Below are 21,166 nucleotides of genomic sequence, written 5' to 3'. Positions count from 1 at the left end.
GGAATAAAGTATCTCAACTTTGTACACGCGAATGTGTGAATGACACCCCTGGCGGAGGAGGAGGAAGAGGAGGAGGCAGCTGGAAGCAAGCACTCATCTCTCTCTCTCTCTCTCTCTCTCTCTCTCTCTCTCTCTCTCTCTCTCTCTCTCTCTCTCTCTCTCTCAGTACGGCAAGAGACCCTTTGATGCAGGTTATTCCTTGATCAAACACCGAGCAGAACCAGACTGCAGAAATAAAACACACACACACACACACACACACACACACACACACAGAGAAGCACGATAACAGAACACCGGTGCTCCAGGGGACTCCTCAACACAACGTGAGTGTAAAGTGCACTGCTCGTTAACATTACACGATCCGTAACTGATCATCGGCCTGTTACGGTGCCTCCACGGATGCTGGGCTCCTGCGTCCCACACGTCTACTCAGCTTGTCCGTACCAGGGAAAGATGAGACGTTACCCAGTGCCTTACCCTGTGGTCAGCGCTCCTTAGCCTCCCAATACTCTTTAAAATTGCATCTCTGTAACTGGTGCTCGGCCTGTTATCTACGGGGCCTTCATGGACGGATGCTGGGCTCCTGTACCCCACACGGCTGCTCAGTTTGTCAGTAACAGGGAAGGAGGAGACGTTACCCAGTGCCTTTCCCTGTGGTCAGCGCTCATTAGCCTCCCAGTACTCTTTAAAATTGCATCTCTCGACCTATCACGGCGCCTCCACAGATGCGCGGCTCCTGCACCCCACAAGGCTACTCAGTCTGCCAGTACCAGGGAAGGAGGAGACTTGTTACCCAGTGCCTCACCCGGTGGTCAACGCCATTAGTCTCGCAATACCAAGGCATCTAGAGGAGACTCTTCTTCCCCGATACAAGATTTTCCTTTCCACCCTGAGGAGGCTGGCATCGTAAACTCGTCGAGAGGAGGTGTACAAGGCCGCCCTAGTTGATGGTGGCCAAGGAGTCTGAACCAGGTAAAGATTTTGTGGTTGGTGGAGATGGTGGTAATGGTGGTGGTGGTGGTGGTGTGTATCTTATCCCGCCGTATAAGCTAAGGAGTGCAAGTCTTGTATCATTAATAAGAAGTGATGTCCGGTTGTCAGACGCCTCCACCCTTCACATCAACTCTTTCCATAGGCCGAAAAGGAGCTCAATCGGGTTATAATGCGTGTCATTATAGGTTCACGGTACAGATGGAGGGTCATACTACCACCAGGGGCATTAAACTACCCCTGGAAATGTCCACCTGAGAGTATGATGGGCGTGCATTTAATAAGTTCTCGTGGGTAAAGAGGCAAAATGATCTTTAGTTCCACACTGATACTAATAGAGTGTCCCCAGCAGTGTATTTCAGTGTAGTCTGGTCTGGGTGTAGTGTGGAGTCGAGAGGTGTTGGCCGTCACCATTATGAGCGTGTATTTAATAAGTTATCGTGGGAAAAGAGGCAACATTATGATTATAGTTCCATATTGATACTATTACAGCGGTTCTAGCATCATATTTCAGTGTAGTCTAGTCTGGGTATAGCGTAGAGACGAGAGGTGTTGGCCGTCACTATCACGAGCGTGTATTTAATAAGTTATCGTAGGTAAAGAGCCAACATTATGATCTATAGTTCCATACTGATACTATTACAGCGGTTCTAGCATCGTATTTCAGTGGTCTAGTCTGGGTGCAGTACTGAGGTGAGTTGGCGTTGGGTGCAGCATCCCGGGCGTGCACAAAACACACCCACTGATAACACACTTCCGCTGCCACACATGACATCCGCTCGTAGCCCGCCTTCGCCGCCGCCTCCGCTCCGGCCACGGCTTCGGCATAACCCAGAGCCCCGTAACCTCGCCTCGCTCCTTGACTGAAGAAATGACAACTCTATGCTTAACGAATGGCAAAAGAGTCGCCCTATAACCGTTGGCTGGCTCCCCAACTCTAGAAACAACTACTCTAACGCCCTACCTGACTCTACTTAACTAATATCAAAAGAATAGCCCCACATTTTTGCCTGGCTCCCTAACTTTAGAAATGACACCTCTATGCTTAACGAATGGCATAAGGGTCACCCCATAACCTTAATCGACTCCCAAACTCCATAACTGATTATAAGAATTACTGCCATGACTATATTAATGATAGGCTAGACGTATTATAACAAGTATGCGTCCAACCTCTCCCCCTCTCTCTTTTACCAGGCTTTCGTTCATGCAGTCAGTCACCTTTATAACTATGCAAATAACTATAAGAATTACCACGTAGGATTAAATTAAAACTAGTGGTGTTATATAAAACTCGTCAGACCTCCCTCCCTCTCCCGGCCTTCTCTCTCTTTTAACCAGCCAATTCATCCATTCAGTCATATATGTTCTTATCCGTCTTTGTCTTGTTATTTAGGCTACATGCAGGGACAGGACCAGCCATGACCCACTAACACCATACCTATATGACTTTGAGAACTATACATCGCTAGAATTATAAGACTATATAGCTATTAACTATTCAGGGTGGGCTACTATTATGACCTGACCTGCCACACCCACGGTCTCTATACCCATATGACTTATAGGAACCATATGTAACTAGAACTATATGACTGTCTATGAACAAATCCTTTTAATTCAAATGTATTAGTGAGTTGTATCCACTCATTCAAGTCACGTATACATGTGCAGCGGGGGACGGTCAGGACACAGTGTATTGGCCGGAGACAGTGTATTCGAGTGTTTCTTATACACTTACACTATTTTAACGCTATATCCACCACCCTTTCCCTTATGATCAAGTGTATTCAAGTGTATTAGAGCGTTTTCTCCCCCCAGTCAAGCCACGGACCTCGGGGACACCTTCGGACACCGTGTTTGGATTGCGTCATCGTCATGGCCTCGCTCGGGGGCTTCGTCGAGTTCTTCCAGAAAGGGAAAGTAAGTATCCCAGGGGACGGGCAGGGTGGCAGGGGCCTCACCACGGGCAGGGGCAGGGGCGTGGGCTGGCCTGGAGGGGGTAAACGAGGCGCCAGGGCGTGGCAGGGGGAAGGGGGGGAAGGAGATGAAGGTTGGCTGTCAGGGTCTTGTCACTGTAGCCCGAGATGAGAACAGGCTTTCTAATATCTGTTGAGGCTGTTGGCAAGGCTCTGGCGGGCTGAAGTATGAAGAGTGTTGGTAAATTCCGTGTGTCCCGTGCGCTGGTAAGGCTCCTGTGTGCTGATTAGTGTGTAGCGAGTGTGTGGAGTGTGTTGCGAGGCTGTACTTACAAGGGTTCCATCTCCAAAAAGGCTCTACCGGGCTTAAATATGAATAGTGTTGGTAAATTCCGTGTGTCCCGTGTGCTGGTAAGGCTCCTGTGTGCTGGCTAGTGTGTTAGTTTGTGTGTGTATGGTGTAGGGATGCTGCACTCCCAAGGGTCCCATCTCCAGAGCTCTGGCAGGCTGAAATATGAATAACTTTAGTAAATTCTGTGTGACCTGTGTGCTGGTAAGGCTCCTATGTGCTGGCTAGTGTATTAGCGAGTGTGTGGGGTGTGTTTAGCTAGTGTATGGATACTGTACTCCAAGGGTCCCTTCTCCAAGGCTCTGATGGGCTGAAATATGAATAATCTCAACAAATTCTGTGTGTCATGTGTGCTGGTTAGGCCCCAGTGTGTTGGCTAGAGTGTTAATGTACGTGTGTTGAGTGTAGGGATGCCATACTTCCAAGGGTCCCATCTCCAAGGCTCTGGTGGGCTGAAATATGAATAATGTCACTAAATTCTGTGTCATGTGTGCTGGTAAGGCTCCTGTGTGCTGGCTAGTGTGTTAGCAAGTGTGTGGGGTGTGTTTAGCTAGAGAAGGGATGTTGGACTCCAAGGGTCCTCCCATCTCCAAGGCTCTGGCAGGCTGAAATATGAATAGTTTTAGGGTAAATCTTAAGAATAGCGGCTCCTAGCGGGTGTGCATTTAGGGCACGGTCTGGTGGTAATTACAACGTTTCTGGCACGTACGACGGGGTTTTGACAAGCGGACAGGTGTGTTTATGTCACAAGGGGTGTATTTTTTCCACACTGGCCTCACGATTTCTCCTAAGTCGATGGGCAATGAGACTGCAAGCTCCGGGGTGAAGAAAGGGAAGAGCCCACGCGGAAAAATACACCCCTTGTGACATAAACACGTCTGTCCGCTTGTCAAAACCCCGTCGTACATGCTAGAAATGTTGTAATTACCACCACACACTGCCCTAAATGTGCACCCTCTAGGAGCTGCTATTCTTAAGATTTACCAGTTTTAGTAAATTTTGTGTGACCTGTGTGCTGGTAAGGCTCCTGTGTGCTGGCTAGTGTGTTAGTGTACATGTGTTGAGTGTGTAGGGATGCTGTACTCCAAGGGTCCCATCTCCAAGGCTCTGGCCGGCTGAAACATGAATAATATTAGTAAATTCTGTGTTCCTGTGTGCAGGTAAAGCTCCTCTGTGGTGGCTAGTGTGTTTGTGAGTGTGGAAGAGTGTGGTTAGCTAGCTACCTTTGAAAGGGATGCTTATAGAGTCTGTACATGTGTTCTAACAATATGATGCAGGACTAGTATTTCTTTTGACTATTTCTCCTCTCAGCGCCTCAAGTGTTAGCATTCTTCTTAGTCTGTACAACTGCTCTAACAATATGATGCAGGACTAGTATTTCTTTTGACCATTTCTTCTCTCAATGCCTCAAGTGTCAGCATTCTTCTTAGTCAGGGCAAGAATTCCTATAGTCCATACATATGCTCTAACAATATGATGCAGGACTAGTATTTCTTTTGACCATTTCTTCTCTCAGTGCCTCAAGTGTCAGCATTCTTCTTAGTCAGGGCAAGAATTCCTATAGTCCGTTCATATGCTCTAACAATATGATGCAGGTCTATTTCTTTTGCTGTGTGTTTTCATGTTTTATTTGATTTCACTTTTTCTTTTCAACAGATAAACTCCAAACAAGTGAGTAGTAAATATGTTCGTAGGTGGTGGTGGTCCTCTGCTTGGGTATATTTTCCACTCTCTTTGACATGCTCACACACTGCACACTGTCTTCTTGGGCCATGGATGTAGAACAGGGCTGAGTTTATGGCTGGATGCCCTCCGTAGACAGCTTAGACTAGTGGTTACATGTTATTCTTCACCCATGAGACTGCCTAGTGTATGGTGCTTCCTTATGCATATCTGGAACCTAAGACCAGAGTTATCAGAATGTGGGTTTGTATCAATTTTTGGGTCACCCTTCATAGATTATTTAAACCTGTTATTCTTCACCCATGAGACTGCCTAGTGTATGGTGCTTCCTTATGCATACCTAGAACCTAAGACCAGAGTTATCAGTATGTGGGTTTGTATCAATTTTTGGGTCACCCTCCATAGATTATTTAGTGGTTAAACATGTTATTATTCACCCATAAGATTGCTTAGTGTATGGTGCTTCCTTATGCATATCTAGAAAGCAAGACCAGACTCACCAGAGTTATCAGTATGTGAGTTTGAATAAATTTTTTGGTCACCCTTCACAGATGAAGACACGCCAGTCCTCATCGACAGACCGACTTGGTCAGCTAGGTTGACGTCAGCCGACAGAGTCGGTCTGTCAGCACCTAACCCCTCCCTTTCATGAGCCTGTGTTCCCTCCTCAGAGGGATGTACATGCTTGACCCTGATGGGCTCTATTATATAGCCTGTGTCCCCACTCTTGAGTTGGTGACAAATATTAGGGGTGGGGTGGGGGTGGGGGAAAATCATAAATGACTTAGTGGTTATGTTGTTTTTCACCCATACGTACCGTACTGTGTCTAAACTAGAGGGACACAGCCTGATTCAAGCACCATTTCCACCTCACTAAGTGTACCTTACCTTAGCCTGCTATGCTGCAGGACCACATACACAGTTTTACTGTAAACTGCCGGGACACGGCCAAATTCAAGCACTGATTCCACCTCACTAACTGTACCTTACTGACCTTACCTAACCTTAGTCTGTTATGCCACCAATTCGAACATCATTAACTGTACCACACCTTACCTTACAAGTCTGTCATGCCACAAGACCAAATACACACACTTTACTGGCTCTAAACTCACCCCTCACAGTTGGGCACACGAGGTTCTTTATATATTAAGTTACGGTGTTTCCTATACTGTAAAAACAAACAAAAATGAGTTGGTTGACTTTTTTAATTAATATATATTCTTTCTGGTTCTTGCCCCCTTGAGATGCTTCCCGTAAGGGGCTAATACACTGGGCAATTTTTCTGTGGATCTTCAGTTAAACCACAATTTCCGCTAGCGTGGTTCTCATTTGTTTCTTGTTATTGCCGCTGCTGTTATTGATGGTGATTAATACCGTCGTCCGTGAGTGAAATCTACCGTAGCTTTGGAAGATCGTGGACACGTCAGAAAACCACGGAAATATGAGAACCACGCCAGCGGAAATCGTGGTTTGACTGAAGATCCACGGAAAATTTCCCCAGTGTAATAGACCCTTTAGTGTTGACAGCTGCCTATGGGACTTGACAGAGCATGGTGGTGGTGGTGGTGGTGGTGTTGGCTTGTCTTATATACATGCCTCACTACTAGATTAAAATGGTGATTCCTCGGGTTATTGAATCTCATGTTGTCTGACCTCCCCCTCAACACCCTTCATACGCCCTCCCTCCATCACATCCTCCCTCTCACACCCTCACATCCCTTCACAGCCTCCATTTCTCATCACATCCCTCCTCAAATTATCCTCTCTGTCACCTCCTCCTCCTCCTTCTCTCACCTCCATACCTGTCTCACCTCCCCTTCTCACACTGTTCCTCTCACACCTCACCCCCTGACACCCCTCTGAGCCACACTTCCACACCCCAAATCAGTCTTCTTCTCCCTCCCTCACCTCCTCAAGCTTCCCTTCCTTCACCTCCCCCTCACAGCCCCTCTCTCACACACCCTTTTTCCAACACATCCACTCCCTTACCTCCCACACACACCCTTACGCACCCCTCACATTCCACTTTCTTCCAGACTTTCCGGCCCAAGAAGAAGTTTGAACCCGGCACGCTGAAGTACTCCCTCCACAAGCAAGCCCAAGCGTCCCTCAGCTCCGGCATCAACCTGAGAAATGTGGTGCAGCTGCCGCCAGGGGAGGATCTCAATGACTGGATCGCCGTGCATGGTGAGACGCAGACTAATAGATTTTTTGTGTGTGTGGGTGGGTGTGAGGGTGTGTTGGGAGGAGTAAGAGTGTGTGTGTGTGTGTGTGGGAAGTTGTTCTTTTCTTTTATTTCCTTTTCTTTTTATTTTATCATTTATTTTAGTGTGTGAGTCTTTTTCTTCTCTCTCCTCCTCCTCCTAAACCTCTGGAGTAGGAAGAGTAGTGTGTACAAGGGTCAGGTTGCTTGTTTAGTCATCTGCTTGCTTGCTTGTTTCTACTGCCTCTCCTCCTCTGTCTTCTTCTGGTTCGGTCTAACTAACTCAACACATGTTTTCTCTAACTCACCACATGTTTTCTCTGTCTAACGAACTCACCACATTTTTTCTCTATCTAACTAACTCACCACATGTTTTCTCTAACTCACCACATGTTTTCTTTGTCTAACTAACTCACCACGTTTTCTCAATTCCAGTTGTGGATTTCTTCAACCGCATCAACCTCATCTACGGAACGGTGTGCGAGTACTGCACGGAGGCGTCTTGTCCCACCATGTCGGGCGGCCAGAAGTTTGAGTACCTGTGGGCGGATGGCGTCAAGTACAAGAAGCCCACTGCCCTGCCCGCCACACAGTACATTTCCCTGCTCATGGACTGGGTGGAGACGCAGATCAATGACGAACACGTGTTTCCAGTCACTGTGGGTAAGTGTGTGGGCCCTTTACTGTCCCAATTCCTTCTGTAAGAGTTAACCAGCATCTTCATTCTATACTTTTTTCTCTCCTTCCCACACTGTCCCAATCCCTTCTGCAAGAGTTACCCAGCATCTTCATTCTATACTTTCTTCCCTTGCTTATCCCTACACTGTCCCAATCCCTTCTGCAAGAGTTAACCAGCATCTTTCCAATACTTTCTTCTCTCTCATTCCTACCTGTCCCAATCCCTTCTGCAAGAGTTAACCAGCATCTTCCTTTATCCTTTTCACTGTAAAAATGTAGTGTCATGAATTGTATCGCCTGAACTACACTTTTTTTTTCTGTAGTAATTGAAGTAAAATTTGTATATTTTATTGTAATCTTTAAGTATCATATATGTAACATCATGAACCATTACTATCTCCTAAGCTGCAGTCATAGTCATGTGGTATTTTCCCCCTCCAGACGTGCCCTTCCCCAAGTCCTTCATCCCACTGTGCAAGAAGATCCTGACGCGCCTGTTCCGGGTGTTCGTCCACGTGTACATCCACCACTTTGACCGCATCGTGGCCATTGGAGCGGTGAGTGACCCCCCCAGAACTCAGTATTGTTGTCAGCGTAATTGTATTGTTGGAGCGTAAGCAACAGAAGCGCCAGAGTCTTCCTTAAACTATATTCAGCATTAGACCTCATCTTGACTATGTGGTTCAGTTCTGGTCACCTTACTATAGAATGGATATCAAAATGTTAGAATCGGTGCAGAGGAGGATGACTAAGATGATTCAGGGGTTGAGAAACTTGCCATACGAGGAAAGACTCAAACAGTTAAACTTGCATTCTCTAGAAAGGCGAAGGGTGCGTGGAGACATGATCGAGGTTTATAAACGGATGAAGGGCTTTAATAAGGGGATATTCATAAGGTTTTGTTGGTAAGAGAACCGGGTAAGACACGAAGTAATGGGTTTAAACTGGATAAATTCAGATTCAACAGGGACATAGGCAGAAATTGGTTTACTAACAGAGTGGTGGATGAGTGGAATAGGCTTAGTAGTCACGTGGTGAGTGCCAATACAATTGTCTCATTCAAAAATAGATTAGATAAATTCATGGACAGCGATATTAGGTGGGGTTAGATACACGGGAGCTTAGGTTCAAAGGAGCTGCCTTGTACAGGCCTACCAGCCTCTTGCAGACTCCTACTTTCTTATGTTCTTATATTCATTTTTGTTATTATTATTGTCATCCATGAAAGGGTAAGCACCAAGGGGAGTAAAAAATTGATATAACCCAATACACTCATATGGTTGTAAACACCATCTCACATGCTTGGTAACACTGCCTCACGTGTTAACTCCACCTCACCTGCTTGCTAAGATCTCATATGCTTGCTAACACTGTCCCCTCAACAAGCAGCAGACATAGCTATATAAAAAATGACTACCCATTATTTATCACACAGCAAAACTCATTCACTTTCCTCTTTCTCCCTCTCTAGAATTATAAAAAAATGTCTTTCTAAATCTGCCACACAAAAACTCAATCTTCTTCATCTTTTTCCCCCTCAAGAAATCTATAAACATACCTTCTTATATTTATTAAACATAAAAACACATTCACCTTCCTCTTTCTCCCTCTCAAAAAGTATAAAAAAATGTCTTTCAATATTTATTACACAAAAACTCAATATTCTTCACCTTTTTCCCCCTCAAGAAATCTATAAACATATCTTCTTATATTTACCAAACACAAATACACATTCACCTTCCTCTTTCTCTCTCTCAAAAAGTATAAAAAAATGTCTTTCAATATTTATTACACAAAAACTCAATATTCTTCACCTTTTCCTCCTCAAGAAATCTATAAACTTACCTTCTTATATTTATCAAACATAAAAACACATTCACCTTCCTCTTTCTCTCAAGAAGTATAAAAAATATCTTTCTAAATCTATCACATAAAAACTCAATATTCTGCACCTTTTCCCCCCTCAAGAAATCTATAAACATACCTTCTTATATTTATCAAACATAAAAACACATTCACCTTCCCATATCTTCCCATATCTATGACACACGCTACAACTCTCCCCTTCCTTTTTCTCCCTCGCAGGAAGCTCACGTCAACACCTGCTACAAGCACTTCTACTACTTCATCATGGAGTTCGAGTTAGTGCCTCAGAAGGAGCATGAACCCCTCAAGGACATGACCGCCAAGATCTGCCACGACAGTCCTGAGCTGCACATGATGAACAGTGACCCCAAGAAGTAGGAGGTGGGCGGCGAGTGTTACCAAGCAAGTGTGGGCGTCTTGGCGTGTGTAAGCAAGTGAGAAAAGATTGACAAGCGTGTGAGAAAGGGTTGACAAGTGTATGGAGTATAAGCAAGAGTGTAAGGCAGTGTTGACAAGCCTGTGAGGTGCACTTAGTGTGAGAAAGGATTGACAAGCTTGTGAGAATTGACGAGTGTGTGAGATGGAGTTCACAAGCATATGAGGTATTAGCAAGCGAGTAAGAGTGTGTCAGCAAGCATATGAGGTCTTAGCAAGGGTGTGAGGTGGAGTTAGTGTGTGATGCAGTGTTGACAAGTGTGTGAGATGGAGTTTACAAGCATATGAGGTATTAGCAAGCGTGTAAGAGTGTGTCAGCAAGCATATGAGGTCTTAGCAAGGGTGTGAGATGGAGTTAGTGTGTGAGGCAGTGTTAGCAAGCCTGTGAGGAAGAGTTTACAAGCATATAAGGCATTAGCAAGCAAGTGAGGCAGTATTAGCAAGCATATGAGGTCTTAGCAAGGGTGTAAGGTGGAGTTAGTGTGTGAGGCAGTGTTAGCAAGCATGTGAGGAAGAGTTTACAAGCATATAAGGCATTAGCAAGCATATGAGCTCTTAGCAAGCATGTGAGGCAGTGTTAGCAAGCATATGAGGTCTTAGCAAGCATGTGAGGCAGTGTTAGCAAGCATATGAGGTCTTAGCAAGCATGTGAGGCAGTGTTAGCAAGTATATGAGGTCTTAGCAAGCATGTGAGGCAGTGTTAGCAAGCATATGAGGTCTTAGCAAGCATGTGGGGTGATAGAGGAGAGGAAAAAGAAGCAGAAATGATACAGAGGGAAATGGAAAGAAAAAAGCAATAGATAGGGAGACAAGAAATGAAAAATATAGAGGAAGGAAAGGAAAAATACAGACGAAGGGAAAATATAGGAAAAAATGGTTGGCATGGATGGGGTGGGTGAGGTTACAGAGGGAAATCAAAAGAGAAGAAGCAATAAAAAGGGAGACGAGAAGTGAAAAATAATAGAGGAAGGAAAAGGAAACTATAGGAAAAAATGTTTGGCGTGGATGAGGGTCGGATGAGGTTAGTTAGGCGGCGAGTGATCTCAGCAGTGAAGCAAGGCAAGCAGTGTTCCTTCAGGGTTCTCACTCAAGACCTACTTCCCTTTACCTCCTAAGAGTCATGACGGTGGATAGCTTTACACACTGTGACCCAGACATCTCATTCTCATAGATCTGAATACGTCCTTCCTTGGATGCATAAGAAAGCCTGTATTCTTAAACGTATCGCACCTCAATTTTGGCCTGTTCGAAAGCCTCTCTTGTAGAAGTTTTGGGGTTTTCATGGGCTGTTTTGTGGGCATAGGGATAGTTTGGCACATCCTCAGCATCTAGAACTGGAAAACAACCCATCAAAACCCAGCTAATCTTCACTGTTTGAAAAGCCCCTTGTAGAAATTTCTGGAGTTTTCATGGACTGTTTTGTGGGCATAGGGATAATTTTACAACCCCCTCTGCATCTTAAACAGAAAAATGATCCATGAAAGCCTGGCTAATCTTCTCTGTATTGAAAGCCTTTCATTGAAGTTGTTATGGGCTTTTCATGGACTGTTTTGTGATGCCAGAGGGACAGTTTTACACACCCTCTGCATCTTGAACTGGAAAATGACCCATGAAAACCCAGCTAACTGTCTCTGTCTGAAAAGTCCCTCTCTTAGTAGAAGTTGCTGTCTGGGCATTTCATGGACTATTTTGTGATGCCAGAGGGACAGTTTTACACACCCTCTGCATCTTGAACTGGGAATTGACCCATGAAAACCCAGTTAATCTTCTCTGTTTGGAAGGCCCTTTTTGTAGAAGTTGCTCTGGGCTTTTCATGGACTGTTTTGTGAACCCAGTTAATCTTCTCTGTTTGAAAAGCCCGTCTGTTTTTAGATGTTGGAGGGACATTTTCACACGGCCTCTGCATCTTGACCAGGAAAATGACCCATGAAAACCCAGCTAATCTCCTCTGTGGCTTTAAGAGAATAGACGTGATGTGAGCCCGATACGTTTAGCAATACTGGCCACACATAGTCTCCTAGAAGCTTGTCAAAGTTGTATAGTTTATATATATTCGCATAATGTTTTTTTTATTACTTCGGTAAGGATTGTATAGGCCAGCAAAATTACCAGCCTAAGAGTCAAGATTTGTGTGTTACTTATATTATTAGGGAGAGAGAGAGAGAGAGATGATTTTAGACATTTATAAGAGTGGGTATAAGAATAATAGGAAAAAGAATTAGGTACTACATCACCAAAAAATGTTATGTATAGTTTATGCACGCTCGTGACGGCGAGTTTACTTCGAATAAGGTTATGAGGTTATCGTATTAGCATGTTGACACACACAGACACAGGGCAGAGGTCATACTTCATTCCTTGTCTACTTTTGGTCATCCCTATTGTTCTGTCCCAATCCCTTCTGCAAGAGTTAACTAACATCTTCATTTTATACTTCTCTCACTCATCGCTATAGTTCTGTCCCAATTCCTTCTGCAAGAGTTAACTAACATCTTCATTTTATACTTCTCTCACTCATCCTTATAGTTCTGTCCCAATCACTTCTGCAAGAGTTAACAGCATATTCATTTTATACTCTCACTCATCCTTATAATTCTGTCTCAATCCCTTCTGCAAGAGTTAACTAACATCTTCATTTTCTACTTCTCTCACTCATCCTTATAGTTCTGTCCCAATCCCTTCTGCAAGAGTTAACCAGCATCTTCATTTTATACTTTCACTCACTCATTCCTATAGTTCTGCCCCAATCCCTTCTGCAAGAGTTAACCAGCATCTTCATTTTATATTTTCACTCTACCCTACACTGTCCTAATCCCTCATGCAAGAGTTGCTTCATGGCAGACTAGTTATTGTTTGTGAATGCATGGTGAGTGAGAGTTTTGGGGCCAGTTCGACGGTCCAACACAGAGTCTTCTAATGTGGGTATGTGGGTGTAGGTGTGTGTGAAAGCCCCAAAATGTGACCACTTGACTTCTTAAACCACCAAAAACTAAACTGAAAGTTGCCCCGTTCACCTATGTGGGTTACGAGTTTGAGGACATGACCAATTAACTTCTTAAATGACAAAAAACTAACCAGAGAGTGGTCCAGTTTGTCTGTATAGGTTATGGTTTTGAGATTGAAGTATTGCATGACCCAAAACTAGGCTAAAAGTGGTCCCATTCACCTATGTGGATTACGAGTTTCAGAACATGACCAATCAACTTCTTAACCCTTAAAGTGCGGGCTTGTTTCGCTGTGCCTGTCCTCCCACGCGGGCATATTCATGCAAAAACATACCCCACTTCATCCTTTTATATCTTCACTTCTACTTACCTCACGCGACTGAATGACGTATCATTATAAATTACATCTCCGTAACTGTCCTTTGATGTTAATTTGAAGACTATATAACCATTGCTAGAGCGAGTACGGATTATTGAAGTAGGATCGCTGAAAACACATTATTATAGACAGTTTTCCACCCCTAGTGGACTTCCCTTCTATGATTTAGTAATAAAAAACATAACTTTAAACAGTTTATGTGAAACACACCCAAAAAAACTTAACTTCCAGGCCTTCCTGATGCCCTTGATGGCTGCTGAGGTCAATGGGTCCCAATCTTGTGGATGAAATTCACTGGAAGGTGAGAAGAGGTGGGATGCCTAGCAGACATCTTCTCAAAGCTAACACAAGGCATGCATTGAACAATAATTAGTCAAGGAAGCATGGTTGGGTATTGTTTGAAAGAAAACGACATGCTTACTCTACTTCAGCACAAACAAATTAAATTTGACGGCGCGCTTAGTCAAAAAATGCCTTGTCGACTAATGTTGACACCCGCGGTTTGAGCCCAGGCACCAGCTGTCGACTATTGTCGACACCAGCGCTTTAAGGGTTAAGCGACCAAAAACTAACCTAAGAGTGGTCCAGTTGGTCTGTGTGGTTTACGGTTTGAGAATATGACTGATTGAAGTATTGCATGACCCCAAACTAAACTAAAAGTGGCCCCGTTCACCTATGTGGATTACGAGTTTGAGAACATGACTGATTAACTTCTTAAACGACCCAAAACTAACGAGAGCGGTCCAGTTTGCCAGTGTGGGTTATGCTACACCCTGGCACATGTCTTGATTGCAAAACAGAGCATTGGCAAAGTACAAGGAAGGTTGTCGGGGATTTTAACTCATTGCCAGATATGATGAGCTGTATTGTAGCGTAGCGAGTGGAGAGTGTCAGAGATTCTTACTCATGTCCAGATCTGAATAAAGGTGAAATATGCATAGAGGGGAGGAAGGAAGGGAAAAGTAACCTAAATGGAGATGAAAAGAAGAGGAGGAGGAGGAAGAGGCTGTTGTTGGAGATAAGGAAGAAGATATAGAAGGAAAAATAAATAGCCTTGTAATAGATAGTTTACGGATGATATTGCAAGCTGTACCCATTTCCAGACATGAATAAGTAACCATTTAAAATTACAGCCAATGGTGGATATCGCAAACTGTGCCCATTTTCAGATATAAATATGTAACCATTTAAAATCATAGGTAATGGTGGATATCACAAACTGTACCCATTTCCAGATGAGAATACGTAACCATTTAAAATCACAGTTAATGGTAGATATCACAAGCTGTACCCATTTCCAGATATAAATATGTAACCATTTAAAATCACAGTCAATGGTGGATATCACAGACTGTACCCATTTCCAGATTTGAATATGTTACCATTTAATATCACTGTCAGTGGTGGATATCACAAACTGTACCCATTTCCAGATATAAATATGTAACCATTTAATATCACAGTTAATCGTGGATATCGCAAGCTTCACCCATAGCCAAAAGAACAGCCTTGTAATATCAGAGTTAACAGGTAATATCGCAAGCTTCACTATGGCCAAAAGAACAGCCTTGTAATATCAGAGTTAACAGGTAATATCGCAAGCTTCACCCATAGCCAAAAGAACAGCCTTGTAATATCAGAGTTAACAGGTAATATCGCAAGCTTCACCCATGGCCAAAAGAACAGCCTTGTAATATCAGAGTTAACTGGTAATATCGCAAGCTTCACCCATGGCCAAAAGAACAGCCTTGTAATATCAGAGTTAACAGGTAATATCACAAGCTTCACCCATGGCCAAAAGAACAGCCTTGTAATATCAGAGTTAACAGGTAATATCGCAAGCTTCACCTATGGCCAAAAGAACAGCCTTGTAATATCAGAGTTAACAGGTAATATCACAAGCTTCACCCATGGCCAAAAGAACAGCCTTGTAATATCAGAGTTAACAGGTAATATCGCAAGCTTCACCTATGGCCAAAAGAACAGCCTTGTAATATCAGAGTTAACAGGTAATATCGCAAGCTTCACCCATGGCCAAAAGAACAGCCTTGTAATATCAGAGTTAACAGTTAATAAGTAAGGCAAGTGTGTGTAGGGAGTTAGTTAGACGAGAGACACTTTCATATATTTTTATTTATGATATTTTTCAACCATTGACTGACTTATGTACTTGTGGTTGGAAGCTGAGTCTGACCCTTGGGTAATATGGACGTCACCGTAGCCATCTCACACAAGGTTAATACTGCCGACTACTACGTGTTGTACGGCTGACACGGACGACACCGTAGCCATCTCACACAAGGTTAATACTACCGACTACTACGTGTTGTACGGCTAACACGGACATCACCGTAGCCATCTCGAGTGGTTAATACTTATGATATGTGTTGTGTTTTATTTCCCCAAATGGCATGCTGTAATGATTAGCTCCAGGAAAATTAATGAGACTTTTTGAAATATTGATGTAATATGTTTTGTGACCTCTTTCGTCTATGAATCTGTATAATGTGTGTGAAGCCTAATTTTTGGAAATGAGAAACTCACTAGCTTTTAAACTGTCATATTTGTTGACTTACTACTTCTGGTACGTCAAAGTAACATTTGAAACATTTATTAATAGCCTGTTAAGTGCAGTTACATATGTTGATGTATGTATTGTTAGAGGCCAGCCTTTATATAAGAATAAGCTTTTCAGGCAAAGTACGTCAAAGTAATTACAGCAATACCTTACTTTACGAGTGTTTTGATTTACGAGCCAAAAAAAAACTCTAAAAATGCCTTGGTGTACGAGCATCCTGTTTGTACAAGTCAAAGACGTGAGGATGGGTTCCCTTTGTTCACCCCAAGACGAGATTGCTCAGAGCAGAAAACAATGGGAATGGGGTCTCAGTCTGCATTGTACACTCAGAGGTAGCACCCACGCACTCGTGCCCACTTACGTTTTTGTTCTAGTGTACGATCTTTGTGTTTTTAGCTTTGGTTTACGAGTTTTTTGGTTTGTGAGTAAAATTCCCAAACGATTTGAGCTCGTAAGTAGAGGTATGACTGTATCTGGTTTTGGGGTACAGGCATTTTCCTTCCATCTGTATTCGTTAGAAGAGAAAGATATGAGAATCTCGGTAACTTCTAAACTGTCATATAGTTGTTAACTTATCTCTGGTGTGTATCAAGATCATTATGTAGTTTTTGGGGTACTGGCAGGAGGAGGTTAGAGGGCTTTCCATTTGTAACTCTTGGAAGAGGAACATAGGAGACCCAGTAACTTCTAAACTGTCATATATTTGTTAACTTATCTCTGGTGTGTATCAAAATCATTCTGTGGTTTTGGGGTACTGGCATAGAAGGGTTAGAGGGCTTTCCATCTGTAACTGTTGGAAGATGAACATAAGAGACCCAGTAACTTCTAAACTGTCATATATTTGTTGGCTTTACTCTGCTATGTGTCAAATTAATTATGTAGTTTTGGGGTGTTGGCATAGAAGGGTTAGAGGACTTTCCATCTGTAACTGTTGGAAGATGAACATAAGACACCCAGTAACTTCTAAACTGTCATATATTTGTTAACATCTCTGGTACGTCTAAGTAATTATGTGGTTTTGGGGTACTGGCATAGAAAGGTTAGAGGGCATTCCATCTGTAACTATTGGAAGAGGAACATAAGAGACCCAGTAACTTCTAAACTGTCTTATATTTGTTGACTTTACTCTGCTATGTGTCAAATTAATTATGTAGTTTTGGGGTACTGGCATAGTAGGTCCTTGTACACTATACGCCTCATGTCTAAAACACGTATTTGAGAACTAACATGACCTATTCAATGTTTTTACGCATGTGTTCGTAGCCAAGGGAACCAAATTATACAGTGTCGTAGTGAAGGGCGGCAGATAACTTATTGTGGAACAGACTTGTGGTTGACTGACTCGTGGTTGACAGTCTTGCGGTTAACAGCCGATTATTACAATGTTACAATCCCTCAGTGTTGCATATTTTAGTACATTTATTAACTCCTCACAGTATATTTATTATGATGGTTTTTCTATATATATTTGTGTTAGTATTCAGTCTATAACACAATAGAACAGGCTCTCACTCACTCACTCACTCACTCACTCACTCAATATCATTTATACATATCTTTGGTTTACTCATACACACACACACACACACACACACACATACATACACATATTGAGTTAGAAGGAATTTAAGGAAGAAATGGACAAATATAGATATGGGACAGGACCAGATGAATATGTATACCACAGGCCCTGTATATGACAACTAGGTAAACACACACGCGCGCGCACACACACACACACACACACACACACACACACACCTTTAGCTCATCTCTCAGCCAAAAGACTCTTGCCATGACTTTATATACTACCATCAAGATGTTCATAACAGAATTGATAATAAAACATTTTAAACAGATTTTTTATTTTTTTTTGTATAAGTGGATATGTGTGTTCTAACTTTATGGGATGCATGGTAACTTGTATTCCTTGAAGAGGGGGAAAATAGTGTATTCTGTGTAGTAGTAATAGTGGTAGTAGTAGTAGTAGTTGTAGCAGTCCCCGCAGCCACCCTCAAGCCATGGCAGTAGAATCAATCATTTCCGTCTGTCAATCTTCCCTGTGTGACGTGCCTCTTGGACTTTCTGGAAAACCGCCACAAGAACCACAGTAATGGGCAGGAGGAGGATGCTTTGTGATTTGTTTCTTTAGGCAGGTCACTCAGGACTTAGCAATGGGCAGGAGGAGGATGCTGGTGAGTCACTTAAGCTGTTGTGATTTGTTTCCAGGGATGATCTCATTCTTCTAATTATTTTTTTGGTTATATCATAGACAAGCTCTCTTATTTAAATAATTTATTATACAAATTTACAGGTATAAAAAACTATGCTAGAAAATCTGTGACCTACTAACAGCCATCTTTCTCTCATGTGCTTGGACACACACACACACACACACACACACACACACACACACACACACACTAACCAGCCAACATCACATAAGAATTGAACAGTGTAGTGCTAAGCTGAGAACCAATCATACCGAAGGCTAAAATATTTCCTTGCTTACGTGAGAACATTTCTCGGTTACGTCGTGAACACAGCGACAGGACCCTCACTATATCAAGCATTCCTTAAAATAGCAAAGACGAAAGTAAATCAGAAATATGAAGGGATGATTTAGAGTTAACATTCACAAATAATCTATAAGTGGACAGCATTCTTCCTTTGCTACACGAGAACACATATACTTTTTTTAGTGTGATCATGTCCATTCATTGCAAAAACACCAATAAGGCCTTGGGTGGTGACGGAACAAGCCAGGAACTTTGCTCACGGCGGCACAACAGAGATACTCATTCTCGTGTTGGACCAGCAGAAGGCACTGTGCTGCTTGCAAGGCACGACAGGGATGCCAGAGGAGAGTGCCACACAGGGGGCATCTCAGGCCAGGGAGGGGAGGCTGGGATAGGCTGACATAAAGCAGGGTAATCACCTATGCTAATACAATGCCAACCTATACACACTTTAAATTTGTAATGATGTGAATAAACAGGAATATACAGTGCCGCGATTCCTCTACAGACATGAAGGTGTGAACAGCATAGCCCCCTACAGCTCCTCCCTTGCCCGGCCGCCCCACAGTGCCAGCGCCTCCCCGGTGGTGGGCAGGAACAGTGCTCGGCCAGGAGACCAACACCATCACGTGACAACGATGCCTGGGTATGTACAGTGACTAGGTGCACACACACACACACACACACACACACACACACACACACACACACATGCTGCAATTGTCTATGTGGGTGGTGGACAGAGAAGCGTCATAATAGTCTAGTTGTGTCTTCATTCTCTCACTAAGTTTCAGTATTTACATGTCTCTTTAGTGCATGCTAATATTTCTCTTTGGTGCACAGTAGTATTTTTCTTTAGTGCACCAACCACCTCGCTGCTGCTGCTGCACGGAGAACACTCACATGTATACAGATGTACCCACACTCAGGGACTAAGGACACACACACACACACACACACATACACATACACACACTCATGAACAAGGCACATATGGACGGACAGGTTGAGACACACACACACATACACACACAAATCAGTAAATACACACACAGTAATAAAACAGTAAAGACTTAGGAAGTCATAAATATAAAATGAGGGCGTGGGAATGGTCCTCTTTCCTTCCCGTCCTCTCCCAGCTCTCACCACTCCTCTCTTCCACGCTGCTATCAGTAACTTGATAAGCCTCGCCAGCATTCACACATGTGATTATCTTCAGGATGATTAACTATGTACAAGTGTGTAGGAAAGGTACACTACCAAACAGTCTTCAACACACTTACAACACAGCAGTGTTGCCTCTATAAAGTGAAGGCCCAAGGGGCTCCACTAGTGTCTTGAGTGCGTCAGTTCAGTCACTGGCGTTTGAGCAACTCTGTCCCACCCTCAGCTGCCTCCCACCACACCTCGGGCAGCTGTACAGCACTAGCTGCAGCGATCTGCTAAACCATTGCCAAACTGTGACCCTGGTCATGGCAGGGATGCCCACATGATCCACTGCCTATTTGCGACCCAAGTTATGTGGATGCTCAGCTGATCCTTTGTGACCCAAGTTCTGTGGATGCTCAGTGATCCTTTGTGACCCAAGTCATGATATGTACACTCGGCTGACAATGATTCTCCTCAACTCCAATAAATGCTTTTAAAATAGGAACATGCCATTGCATGTGTAGCTTCTTGCTTTCTTCCTTTGCTTGCTGTTTGAAATTATACAATCAACAGAAGCAAGTTTTGTCAACTGAAAAGATTGTAAATGCTGTCTATAAATGCTCTCCACCGAGCCTCGACATTGTTGCAGCACTGATATACGTACTAAGCAAGCAAGGGAGTCATCTTGTGATGCAAAGATTGCACGTTGCCCTGACTCAGGAAATTGTTTTGTTATAAAACTCTAAAGAGTGACTCACTACTGACTCACCAACTTGATGAAGGAAGAGGCAGATATTTCACAATGATGCAATTATAGATTCTATGTACAGTACTCAGAGGCTGCCCTAACTGATAACCACTTGAATAACACATGAGTCAAAGCAGAAACTTGAGGAAAATAAGTCAGCCTCGTCAGCATGGAGGAGATTAAATCACTTGCTCCTGCAGTGGAATGTGTTCTACAGGGGAACGCTCAGAGGCGAGTCCATTTGATCCATTCGTGACCTCAGGAAGTGAGATGCCACTGATGGCTGTGTCTTGCTGCACCATGCAAGTCTGTCACACTCCTGACACACCACTCACTGCCACTCATTGTGTTGTGGAGCCAGGCACATGGAGTCACTCTGGTCCGCCACGGTCAGGCCTCACATGGCGGTCTCCAGCGGCTGACTCTGGGACCGCCCCGAGAAGTATCCTTGTGTGGAGTCATCGGAGTCAGAGTGTGAGCGTCCGCTGGGCAGAGCGTTGACGGACATGTACTGGAAGGGCGGCGCCTGGTCACGGGGCAGTGTGGCTGCCAGGTGGGGGTCCTCAGGCTCCTTCTTCATCTCTAGTGTGGAGTCTGTGGTGATGCTGCTCCCGGCAAGCTGCATGGTGGAGCCACGCAGCGAGGACTCCTCCGGCTGCAGGCTGGATGCACCACTGCAAAGAACGGCATTACTTGGCGCCACAAAACTTGGTGGAAAG

General features: G+C 43.7%; 2 protein-coding genes across 58 annotated transcripts in view; one reads left to right on the top strand and one right to left on the bottom strand.

Annotated features, from left to right (window-relative positions):
* Positions 1-703: 703 nt before the first annotated feature.
* LOC126997717 (MOB kinase activator-like 3) lies at positions 704-17,890 on the top strand. Of its 50 annotated transcripts, none has more exons than XR_007752345.1 (9): positions 3,034-3,179; positions 4,918-4,932; positions 6,984-7,134; positions 7,586-7,813; positions 8,270-8,385; positions 9,914-14,983; positions 15,103-15,162; positions 15,283-15,342; positions 15,403-17,890. XR_007752345.1 is itself a non-coding variant. In XM_050858966.1 (6 exons), exons 2-6 carry the CDS (start codon positions 2,872-2,874, stop codon positions 10,070-10,072), a joined length of 699 nt encoding a protein of 232 aa, XP_050714923.1. In that variant the 5' UTR covers positions 704-975; positions 2,815-2,871; the 3' UTR covers positions 10,073-17,890. The 50 variants fall into 50 exon arrangements, 1 of the variants encoding a protein (XP_050714923.1); XR_007752340.1 differs by lacking the exon at positions 15,103-15,162 and adding an exon at positions 15,043-15,102; XR_007752341.1 differs by having other exon boundaries at positions 9,914-15,042.
* Positions 17,891-18,311: 421 nt separating this feature from the next.
* LOC126997715 (protein bark beetle-like) overlaps positions 18,312-21,166 on the bottom strand; it is a 53,986-nt gene continuing 51,131 nt past the window's right edge. For 7 of the 8 annotated variants that reach the window (XM_050858957.1, XM_050858956.1, XM_050858958.1 and 4 more), the window contains one exon: positions 18,312-21,121. In XM_050858957.1, coding sequence (XP_050714914.1) covers positions 20,845-21,121 — 277 coding nt within the window. In that variant the 3' untranslated portion in view covers positions 18,312-20,844. The remainder of the gene's footprint in view (positions 21,122-21,166) is intronic. The other variant, XM_050858962.1, reaches the window with a different exon arrangement.

This window comes from Eriocheir sinensis, chromosome 12 (genome assembly GCF_024679095.1).
Source record: "Eriocheir sinensis breed Jianghai 21 chromosome 12, ASM2467909v1, whole genome shotgun sequence".
Lineage (NCBI taxonomy): Eukaryota > Metazoa > Arthropoda > Malacostraca > Decapoda > Varunidae > Eriocheir > Eriocheir sinensis.
Note: the sequence above shows the minus strand (reverse complement) of the source record. Positions and strands in the feature narration are given on the sequence as shown.